Below are 11,718 nucleotides of genomic sequence, written 5' to 3'. Positions count from 1 at the left end.
AATAAATAAATATGAAATTTTTTCGTTTTAAAAAAAAATATAAATTATATATTAATTATTTATATGTGACACTTTTTTATTGGTAAAAAAAGTCAATTTTGAGCCCCTTTTTGCACCTGTGGTGCGTGTATACATGCAGAGGTCCAAAATGATGTATTTGAAACGGAATAAAGAAGAATTATGAGGTAATAGGCCGAAGTTAAAGTTTATGTGTCTTTTTAAAAATTTCGAACATCATAGGGGTAATTATATATTTACTCAATTGTCAATTCCAAGAAGTACACATATCGAGCATGATATGTGTGCTAACTCACACTTATATATAATAATAAAATAATACTAAGAATGTAGATTTCTAAATCGTTTTAACTTCCCAAATTATTTTCGAAACAACGTTGAGATGAGAAGGCATAAATGCCATGAATAACTTCTAAGGATAGTTATTTCTAAAACTATTTTTTTTCTCCTAAAATTTCTAAAATTGCTACTCAAAGTTGAATCAACGTGGGATGATATTTAAATTTCAAACTCAAAATGAGTAAAAAATTAATACTCCCTTCGTCTCAAATTAGCCGTCTCAAATTGAGATGATACATTGATTAAGAAAAATAATTAATAATATGTCTAATTTACCATTATACTTTTATTAAATGATATTTATATTTTAATTTAAAGAAAAAATGATTAATGCAAAAAATAAAATATATTTTTTTTATCTTTTCTTAATTAATAAAAAAAAAGATAAGTAAAATCAAATTAGAAAATTTGAAATGTTTAATCAAGGACGGAGGGAGTATTACTAATACAAATATATTCAATGTATAAATTTAGTAATAGAATGAGAACAAAAAGAGGACGAAAAAGGAGCAGTTTCCTCCCCCTCGGATCCTCTCTCCCTAAACCCTAACCTCAAAGTGGAAATTCGTCTCAAGACATGGCCTCAAAGCATTTCACAATATTCAGTGTGTTCACAATATTGTTGGTTATACTCGATCCATCACCAGCTTCTTCAATTTCATCGTCTTCCATTTATGATGTTCTCAACTCTCATGGGCTCCCTGTTGGTCTTCTACCAAAGGGAATTACCAAATTTTCAATAGATCCTGCATCAGGTCGCTTTGAGGTACATCTGCCGCAGTCTTGTGCCGCCCAATTCGAAACCCATTTACGTTATGATAGCACCGTATCTGGAACCCTCAATTATGGTCAAATTTCCGACATTTCTGGTGTTGCCGCTGAGGAACTCTTCCTTTGGTTCTCTGTCAAAGGGATCCGTGTCGATATTCCCAGTTCTGGCTTGATTTATTTTGATGTTGGTGTTGTTTCTAAGCAGTTTTCCCTTTCCTTCTTCGAGACCCCACGTGATTGCACCATTACCAACGATGAGAATCTCTTTTTGTTCGACAACGGTGGACCAATTGTGGAGGTTTGATACCATTTCTCATCATTTATTTCGTATGTGTATTTGCCTTTCTTTCGGGGATTGGGGGGGTGGGGGTGGTTGGTAGTATGCCTCATTTATAATTCTGTATCTTTGGAAACGACTTAAAAACCATTAACATTAACAAAAGAATTCATGAGAACTGTTTATAGGTTTGTAACCGATTTTGATGCTCAAAATTTCAAACAAATGCATCCTTTGAAGATTGATCCTCTATTTTTTTTTATTTCCTTGATATTAGTTCATTCTGAGACTTGTTAGTTGTTTCAATGGGGGTACTCTTGTTAAAAGTCTTTGATCTTGCTTTTGCATTGAAACACTCATGAGCCATTCGAGGTTTTTTCCTTCATTCATTGCCATATGAAAGCTTGCCTTTGATATTCTTTCTATAGGTCTATAAATCCACAAAATTGCTATTGCATGTAGATGAACTGCATGTATTGGTTGCTTGTCTAATATCTCTATGTTCATTTGCTTTCCTCACTTGAATTTTGTTCCATGTATGTGAATTATGAAGATTTACATGCCCTGCTCTTCAGGGCTGTGGTTTTTTCCTTTTCCTTTCTTTTTTGATTATAGATTGGTTCTTTCCTTTCTTATCGTTTTTCATTAAAATGTAATATGAACTTTAACAATTTCAACTGATGAAAAACTTACTGGGATGACCTGAAATCTCTCAATCTTGACTTATAAAAAGGATAATGTGATGACCTGAAATTTCTTATTCATTCTGTTGCAGAATCTATCAAGGAAGTTGATTAAAGAGCGTCAGGGAAAGAGCAAGGCCAGAGCTGTATCCTAAATTGGAGAGAAAGAAAGCTTGGTCAAGGATAAGGACATGTTGATGAATTACTGGTTCTTCCTCAATGAGCATATTTAAGAGTCCATTTTCTCCTTTGTGTGATTGCTATATCTGACATTCACATCATATATTTTCCCCATAATGCTTCAGCATACCAAGTGTTTTGGCAATGTTTGTTGATATGGAGTACTTCAAGTTAATGGTAACCTGGTTCCTACAGGTGATGTATGACACTATATTACTGAATTTGCAGATGTATAGTTGTTACAAGTGCCTGTCAAGAACACCCACATTTAAAGATTGAAGGTGGCGGAAATGAGAATGTTGCGGTGGATGTGTGGACTTACTAGAGGGGATAGAGTTAGGAATGAGACTATCATGGAGAAGATGTGAGTGGTACCCCTTAATGAAATGATGAATCCTCTCCTTCATAATAAGTAACTACAATAATAAAGATCGAGAGAGTGAATAGAATAGAGCCAAAAATTTTAAATGAAGAATTTCCTACTCAATACTTATGAACCCAATCTCTGATCCTGAAAGTATGGGGAACATACTTCTCTAAGAAGATGCGAGAAGGAAGACTGAGATGGTTTGGGCATGTGATGAGAAGGGACACGGATGTCCCAGTTCGTAGGTGTGAGAAGCTAGCTTTGGATGACTTTAGGAGGAGGAGAGGTAGGCTGAAGAAATATTGGAGGGAGGTGATTAGACATGACATGGACCAGCTATAGCTTACTGAGGACATGACTCTAGATAGGAAGGTGTGGAGGTTGCGGATAAGGATAGAAGGCTAGGGTGAGTGTGTGGGTTGTAGCAAGGTGGGAGATCTCTTGTGTAGCCAAGTTAGTAATCCTAGGTCTGCATCCTTAAGTAGGAGCCTCTAGTCAGGAGTGTTTGGGTGTGGTGGGTGTCTTTGGTCTGGGAGTGTATGTTACCACTAGGCGGGTGTCCTATCTCTTATTTGAATTGCTCGTATTTCTCATATTTCATATTTCGTATTTCTCTGATATCTATTTTAGTATTTCTTATTCCTTATTTCTGTTATGTCATCCATCCTGCTTCATGTTCCACTACGACCTTGTGTGCTATTCTCTATCCTGAGCCGGGGGTCTATTGGAAACAACCTCTCTACTTCTTTGGAGGTAGCGGTATGTACTGCGTACATTTTACCCTCCCCAGACCTCACTTTGTGGGAATATACTGGGTTTGTTGCTGTTGTTGTTGTATAATTGTTACAAGTGTATGATTTTGTTTTAACCATATGCCTGGGATATTTTAGATTTTGTAAATTGAAAAAGGTATATATGTGTGAAAATGAAGTTGAGGTAATTGTTGTGCTTAGCTCTTCATCTTGCATTATTGGGGTTTGAAGTCTGGCAAGCTTATGAATAAAATTTTATCCATATTTTGAAGTCAATAACATGTAATCTTGTTCCCAATCGTACTGTTTTTCAATTATTGAAACTAGTATCATATTGCGAATATAGTGTGATCTTGCTTACCACGAAATATTCGATTATTTCTTTACACTGATGGTAATAAGAAATTTAAAACAAAACGTATTTTCATGGGCTGCTTATGCCACCGTACACTTACCTAACATGACAGATGTATATATTTTCCAGTGGCCTTGATTCTGTCAAATGGTCCTGTGGAAACCTGCAGGTCTTTTATGTAGTTGCAAGCACATGACGTTTAAAACAAAACATATTAGCACATAATCATTTGATAGTTTTTGGAGGAAGCTCAGCAGTCTCCTTCAGTGTTACCGCAGAGATGGAATGTTTATTATTACCATATGAACTGTAGTTCTTCTCCCTACCTTGGTCCCCAGCGAGGTACCCCCTCCGTCCCATTTTACTTGTCCCAAATTGGGATGACATAGCTATTAAGAAAATAATGATTGGTAATGTAACTTTATCATTTTGCCCCTCTTAATTGTGTCTTGTTATTAGTTCCAATATTGATGAAAGACTAATAACAAGGAGTAATTAATTACACTAAGGGTCCGTTTGGTTTGAAAATAAATTATATCGGGATTAGTTATGTTGGGATAGGTTATGTTGGGATTAGTTGTGTTGGAATAAGTTATGCTGGTATTATTTTTTAGTGGTTGTTTGGTTTGTGGTACTAAAAATGATATATAATGCATTGTTTGTAAAAATATATTATTTGTTTACAAAAATAACTCTCAATTTAGTTAATTATTTTTATGTTTGTATTTATATGGTTTTTGTTTGTATTTATATGGTTTTTTTTTCCATCAAATTAGAAATTCATGTCTCTTTTACATAGCTAAAAATTCATATCTCTTTTCCCATCAATATTGTTTGTATTTATATATATATTTTTTCTCTTTTTTCCAATCCGTAACTATAGCCATTGGTTCTCATCGCCTATCTTAGCTGGTGTGTTGAGTCCATGATTCAGTATATCAATTTATCAAGAGCCTAGCAGCTCAAGCAGAACCGGCATAAATTTTACTGCACTACATATATATATATATATATATATATATAACCTATAATATATATATATAATCTATAATATATTAAAAGTATGAAGAGCCTTGGAAAAGTGATTTGAATTTTTTGTCCTTCATTAAAAGATTGTCTTTTCGATAAAAACGTACTATTTATCTAATAAAATGTAATTAATTTTAGGACTTCAAACCCAACTAAAATCGAATTCTTCCCGCCGCCCCTACGTGTATATATATATAAATGAACTCTATTTTGTATTAAATAGAAGGGAAGTAAAATTCTATCAAAAACTGAAAAGGATTAAAAAAATTACTCTTATTTGTGTTAGTTTAGTTTATTTGGAATTTAAAATATTTTATTATTGATAAATAATTAATGAAAAAGTAAAAATCAATTATATTTATATAATTTCTTTATTGAAGAAAAAAGTGAACTTCTATAAGTTGAGAATTTTTTTAGAAAAATATTATAATATCTAATATGAACATATGGAACAAGGTATATTTATTTTTGTTCTTAAATGATTCTTTATTATTTGATTTGAATTTTCTTCTTTTTTTTGGTTCCCAAGATACGTCAAAGAAATATGTTTTTGTAATATTTAATTTACTTAGATGCGTTGATTTCGTAGTTTTCTTTTTCCCAATTTTGGAGGTATCTTGAAGATGAATGATGATTATGATGATATAGACAATTAATGATCAAAATTTTGAGTCATAAAATATTATGATTATTTTTTTTTTCTAAAACACTAATCGTAATTTAAGGGGTTGTCAATATATTTTACACCTACCTCATTTGTATCTTTGATATTTACAACTACTATATATCTAATTAAATAAATTCTCTTACTATTTGAATAAATATTGTGTTTAGTGTAGCGTTTAAATTCATTATAGTGAGGTACAGGTGCGTACACCTAAACTAGGTTTTATATATATATATATATATATATATTTGAGGGTATTTTTGTCATTTATAATTTTATCCAAAGATAAATTAACTTGGGATAACTTATACCACCAAATGTGTGGTATAACTTATCCTGGGATTATTATTAGTCCCGGGATAAGTTATCCCGAGTATTGCCAATCAAACAATGTATAAAAAAGTTTATCTCGGGATTATTTTTTTATCCCGTGATAATTTACCTTAGTACCTCACACCAAACGACCCCTTAAGGTATAATGGGGAATTTTTTTTTGTCTTGATAAGTAAAAAAGATCAAGTAAAATGAAATATTAAATTAGGAAATTTAGGACGGGTACAATGGGACAGAGGGAGTAGCTGTTGGCTGCAGTCCAAGTTCCCATGAATCTCATTAAATCAGGAGGGGAAAGACCGAGCGAATTGTTCCCGTCTTTATGGTGCACTCTTTATACTACGGGTTGACGAAAATCTCCCTAAACCATCACAGTTTTGCAAGTTTTATACTTGAATTATATCTTGTTTTTATTACCATACCATACTATAATTTTTATAGGTTAAAACTCTCGTTTGATAACAAAGTGTTTTTTAACACTAGCTTAGAGAAACGTGGGAGGCAAAATGGTCTTCTCAGGGTGGTCGTTCGGTTCTTCGTTTTATGAAAAATTTCGGTTCGGTTCAATCCTTCGATTTTCGGTTATAGAAATTTGTGCACCGAACAGTGAACAAATAAGTTTGGTTTGGTTTTTTCAGCCTCCGTCTGATTTTTCTAAAATAGTACTTTTCAATGTAAATAAGTGAGCGAATCAGACATTGAAATACTTCAACATGCTGAAGGTATTCAAACTTTCTTCCACATTAGGTCGTTTGGGTGGGAACAAGTTATCATGTGATAATTAATTTTGAGATTAGTTATTCCATCATGTATATGAGATAATTATTCCATCACTAAGGTATAAATGGTGAGCTTATTAATTTTGAAATTAACTAATACCTCTAACTAAATGTAGAATAAAATAATTCTTCATTTTATTTCGGGATTATGATATCTTATATGTCGTTCGCTAAGATAATTCACAGTAGGACCAATCTCTTTTCTAAACCAATCTCGGACACAAACAAAAGATTGTTGTAATTAGGGAAAGAAATGGTCTGCTACATCTCTTGTATGTTTCTACATAGAAATATTACATTATCGTCCCCGGCGTTACTGCCAGAAACAATGTTCTTGGCACCTTGCTGCTTGCTGGCTGCTGCGCCTCCTTTTCCTTGGCAGGTTAGTGATTTTGAAATTAATTGGTAGCTCGGGATAATGTTATGAGTTGATAGACATGTCAAATTTTCAAAATCAAAATGCTTGATATAAGTTTCCCCTGTATTATTAGTATAAATATAGCTAATTATAAAGCAAATGACTTATCTATCGTTTCGTTTTATATTGTACGTAAAAAGGAAAGCTTTCATAGACTCAAACTGCACCTTTTGAGCAATTTTCTGGAGTTCAGGAAATTCACAAACCCTAATGCTCAAATCGCCTTATTTTCCTACAATTCCAACAAAACGAAACTGCTGTGAAGTTGGACAGATATAAATTCAGTTGTAAAATTTTGGATTCAACAGTTTCAATTAATTAAGTTCATCTCCTAATGGATTTTACTTAACCCCATTATTCAAAAATTTCAAAATACTAGTTATAGAAAAATTTAATAGAAGTTACTCTGTGTCATCTTACAGAGTATATAGGTAATGGCCGGTCCATTTTTTGGTACAACTATGTGCCAGTCAGAGGCAAGCTACCAAATTATGTTCTCGGCACAAGATAAGAGTATACTTAATAATGTATTTTCTACTCATCTACCACCAACCTTAGTCATTGCCTTTTCTCATATTACGTTGTAGAAATTGGGAAAATTGATAGTGGCATCTTCACGACGTGATTTAAAGATCCTGTTAGAACAATTTCACCAAAAGTGAAGTCATCAAGAGCCTGGGTGACGTTGAACATAATGTGCAAATGTTGGGTTCCTTGTGGAGATATCCTAAACCAAGACGGCTTAATATCAACCGTCACTCCTTTTGGTGGCAACACTGCACTTAGATACGTTTCTGCTTTGTTTGCAACATTCATGACTGTCCGATGTACTATTTGCGATCCAGTGAGAGATGTTATTGTAATCGAAGGCAAATTTAGGTCCGATGGATTTTCAAATAACTGGCCACAAACTCCTCCTGTTGCGGTTTTGACAATTGCAGAATCAATGTTTGGCAACGAACACAGGAAATTGATATAATCCTCGTACCCTGTCTTAGTAAGAACCGCACTCTAGTAAATGAGATGAGATGAAAGGCTAAAATTAGGGCGGGGAGATAACACTTTTGTTTACTGAATTTAGGATATGTCACATTATGGTCTTTTAATTTAGCAATTGGGCGTTAAAATTAGAAAAAACTTCAACTTATTGATTTTGTCATTTCATTCCTCTTACCACTTGGTCGTGCTAGAAATATGTATCCTATAAGTTCCTCATAAGATTATTGTCTATTTTATTTGTAACTTTGAATGAGGAATATCAACTAGAATTTTTTAATTTTTGTTTACATATTATTAGATATAATTAGTAGACATTGAACATATATATGGACATGGAAACGAATATAACAGTTCAAAAGAATTATACCTGCTGAAAAGACTAGGCCAGGATGGAGGGCACGGGAGGGATCGACAAGGCCAGCTCCAAAGCCAAAAGGAGCAGAAGCGTACAAGCTGTAGAGATCAAATCCATGAGCCATTATGGGCTCTCCAAGATTGTCATAGGTGCTGGCTGTGGTTGATATTGCTGAAGCTATCATTGATGGTGTCCATGATGGATTGTATTGCTTTATCAGTGCTGCTACGCCAGCAATATGAGGTGTTGCCATGCTTGTACCAGACATTAGAGCAAAATTATGTCCTGCATGCGTTGCCTGCAATCTTTTAAATCTATACAACATAGATAAATAAATTGTTGTAAATCTTACGGAAAATACTTTCTTCACGAACACTTCTATGGAATTCACATAGTTTGAGGTGTGTCAGACATTGTCCTTAAAGATATATCACCCGGTATGGGTGTATCCCCCATAATTCAATAAACTCTTTTAATATATAACTAGTAGCCCAAATCTAACAGAGATTTATTAATAATATAAACACTATCATAAGAATATTCGGGAAGAACAACCAATCAACTACCTGAAAGAATTTTCGTTGTTGAAAGTATTACCACCATTATGGTTGGTTATTATTGGATTAGTAGTAAAGACTAATAACAATAATATCTCATTAGCAAGTCATTCATGACAAGTTAATGGTAAGAAATTGACTCACTCTGAAAATTAAATGTGAGAATAAATGTCAGCCACAAGATTATTCAAATTGAGTTAATTATCTCACAATTATAATAGACATATATTAGTTTTTTTAAATATCCAACAATCCTCCATATATTTCAAATATAATATTAAGGAATATAATATACATAATAAGAAGTTTTACTGGATTTTCTCATAAGAGTATGATGCGTCGAATTTGGTGTCGCATATACTATGAACCAGACTTAGATAAACAAGATATAGATCTACAAAATAATTGGTGAAGTTTACAACTTCTATGAACCAAAAAATTCATTTGTAAGATCAGAGTCTTATTCTATTGCATCACACTTGCACAGTCTTTATCGTTATTGCGATTTTGCGCTAAAAGATCATGCACGTGTCCTATTATTCATGAGTGCTTTAGAAATTTGTAACAATTTCATAGGAGCGGTACCACTCCACACTCATATAGGTCCAATCATCAACTATATTCTGCAGCACAATACACCACCTATAAAGGATATAAGTTGAATTTAGAGTTTTGACTCAGGCATCACTTTGTCTTGCAACACTGCACTAGATTAACAAATCATAAGAGGAACATAATTTAATAGTGCAACTTTGATCAACTAATGACGTGTTATTACCCATATTAACCTAATTCGTGGGATCTCCAATCAAATAGGTTGGGTCACGATCATTATTAATCTTTTCAAATGACTAAGTCTCACCATCCCCGATAGTTCATTTAGTTCGTGAATTGATCAGATTCACCTCTGACTACACATAATTTATTTACGTGAATACATTCATCTCATAGCACCTGCTTTTTATCACATTATGTCTCAAACATATGTATCTAATTTTATCATAGAAAATGTTTGTTTTATTCCAATTGAAATAGACACTAAGAGTTCTCTTAACCGCTTAGTCTCATCACTAGTCAACTCTGTTTAGTTGATTTTATGTCGTGGCACCGCCACCAATAATAACTCATAATCACTAGTGAATTTTGAAAATTACATTATATCATTGCATTCTTCTGGTATCATAAAACATTCAGTTTATTTAGTACCAAATTATTGGTATTTAGAACCAAATTATTGGCAGTTCTAATATATCATCAGTAACTTAGTTTCTAATAATGCATTGATCTTGGGTATATTTATATGTTCAAAGCACCGATATGCACCCAGATTTGGACTTGTTTTGAGGACTTTGATGTGAATTCTTGAGTGTAATTTAGCATTAATTTTGTTCCATACCTAATGGATATGATTAGTGCTTTCAGGGATAGAATCTTGATGAATTGGACGGAATTGAATACATTGATGATATGAAATGATGGAAGGAATAAAAGACATGGGAACATAGCTCAAAAAGGCAAACTGAAAGTCAGAAATCCACATGGGATACCTTTTAATTTGCATGAAACCGGTTGATGAATATAAAATGGCTTTCAAGACAAAGTTTGGATTGTATGAGTCTCTTGTAATGCTATTTTGGTAGATTAATACTCCAAGCACTTTCATGATATTAATTCACCATGTTATAAATCCTTCCATCAATAAGTTTTTAGTGTTTCTTTTAAAACATACTTGTGTATAACAAGATAATTGAAGAACATGCGATCAATTTGAAGCAAGTGTTTGATGTTTTGATAAAAGAGAGACTCCTTGCCAATATTAAAAAGTATTTATATTGTATTGAGAAGTTTGTCTTCTTGGGGTTTTTAGTTAGTAGATGTTGATGAAGATAAGGTGGAATCCATCAAGTCTTGGCTGACTCCAACCAATGCAATCGAGATAAGAGTTTTTATGGGCTGACAAGCTTTTACTGACAATTTGTGAAGGATTTTAGTTCAATTTACTTCTCATTTAAACAAATTAATCAAGAAAGATGTACCTTTTGTATGGGGTGAAGAACAAAATTAAGTCCTTTCAAGCCTTTACCAATGTTGAGTTCTTAGCCATTACTTCAACTGCCCAACTCTGATAAAACTTTTGGGATCGAATGTGATGCTTCGGGTGTTGATACTTACTTTAGTGAAAATATAAAGTGATCTACTCTTAGGTACTCAACCTATGGCAAAGATTTGTATGCACTTGTGTAGGTGTTGGCTCATTGAAAAAACTACTTATGTTACAAAAAGTTCATAATAAAGACCGATCACGAGTCCTTAAAACAACTTAAGAGGCAATCCAAGTTGAACAAAAAACATGGTAAATGGGTTAAGTTTATTGATACCTTTTCACGTGTAATCAAGTACAAAAAGGAAAAGATAATATGGTAGAGGATGTTGTGTCAAGAAGGTATGTGTTAATATGGTAGAGGATGTTGTGTCAAGAAGGTATGTGTTGGTCAATGATTTAGCTTTTAGGATGATGAAATTTGAAAGATTGAAGGTATTCTAGTCTATAGATCCTGACTTTAAGGAGACTTTTGAAAGTCCTAATAATGGAAAGCGGGCTAAAAAGTTTCAATTGGCTGATGGATTATTGTTTAAGAATGTGTAGGTTTATGTGTTCATAAGTTTATGGAGAGAGTTGTTTGTCAAGAAGGATCATACTGGTAGTTTGATGGGGCATTTTGGGGTACCAAAGACCTTTTACATTCTTATGAATCAATTCTATTGGCCCAATATGAAGCATGATGTGGATCAAATTTGTGGACAATGCCTTGAATATAAGCAAGCCAAATCCACGAGG

General features: G+C 33.2%; 2 protein-coding genes and 1 long non-coding RNA gene across 3 annotated transcripts; 2 read left to right on the top strand and 1 right to left on the bottom strand.

Moving 5' to 3' along the window:
- Positions 1–810: 810 nt before the first annotated feature.
- On the top strand, positions 811–2,513 carry LOC107863496. Its single transcript, XM_016709429.2, has 2 exons — positions 811–1,426; positions 2,181–2,513. The coding sequence occupies exons 1-2, from the start codon at positions 935–937 to the stop codon at positions 2,241–2,243; spliced, it is 555 nt and encodes a 184-aa protein (XP_016564915.1). The 5' UTR covers positions 811–934; the 3' UTR covers positions 2,244–2,513.
- A 3,161-nt stretch (positions 2,514–5,674) lies between these two features.
- LOC124896679 lies at positions 5,675–8,731 on the top strand. Its single transcript, XR_007053067.1, has 2 exons — positions 5,675–6,932; positions 8,319–8,731. It is a non-coding gene; the product is annotated as an uncharacterized LOC124896679 (long non-coding RNA).
- Positions 7,330–8,601, bottom strand: LOC107863495 (subtilisin-like protease SBT2.4). Its single transcript, XM_016709427.2, has 2 exons — positions 8,335–8,601; positions 7,330–7,957 (listed from the first exon to the last, which is right to left on the bottom strand). The coding sequence occupies exons 1-2, from the start codon at positions 8,588–8,590 to the stop codon at positions 7,545–7,547; spliced, it is 669 nt and encodes a 222-aa protein (XP_016564913.2). The 5' UTR covers positions 8,591–8,601; the 3' UTR covers positions 7,330–7,544.
- Positions 8,732–11,718: the final 2,987 nt, after the last annotated feature.

The sequence above is a fragment of the Capsicum annuum genome, chromosome 3 (assembly GCF_002878395.1).
Source record: "Capsicum annuum cultivar UCD-10X-F1 chromosome 3, UCD10Xv1.1, whole genome shotgun sequence".
Classification (NCBI taxonomy): Eukaryota; Viridiplantae; Streptophyta; class Magnoliopsida; order Solanales; family Solanaceae; genus Capsicum; species Capsicum annuum.
This window is presented reverse-complemented; position numbering and strand designations above follow the sequence as displayed.

Excerpts from the sequence above, each read along its gene's own strand:
- LOC107863496 (XM_016709429.2), top strand. The coding sequence starts at position 935 with ATGGCCTCAAAGCATTTCACAATATTCAGTGTGTTCACAATATTGTTG. Across the intron at positions 1,427-2,180 it reads ACGGTGGACCAATTGTGGAG|AATCTATCAAGGAAGTTGAT; the intron begins GTTTGATACCAT and ends ATTCTGTTGCAG.
- LOC107863495 (XM_016709427.2), bottom strand. The coding sequence starts at position 8,590 with ATGTCTGGTACAAGCATGGCAACACCTCATATTGCTGGCGTAGCAGCA. Across the intron at positions 7,958-8,334 it reads TGGCCTAGTCTTTTCAGCAG|GGTACGAGGATTATATCAAT; the intron begins GTATAATTCTTT and ends TTACTAAGACAG.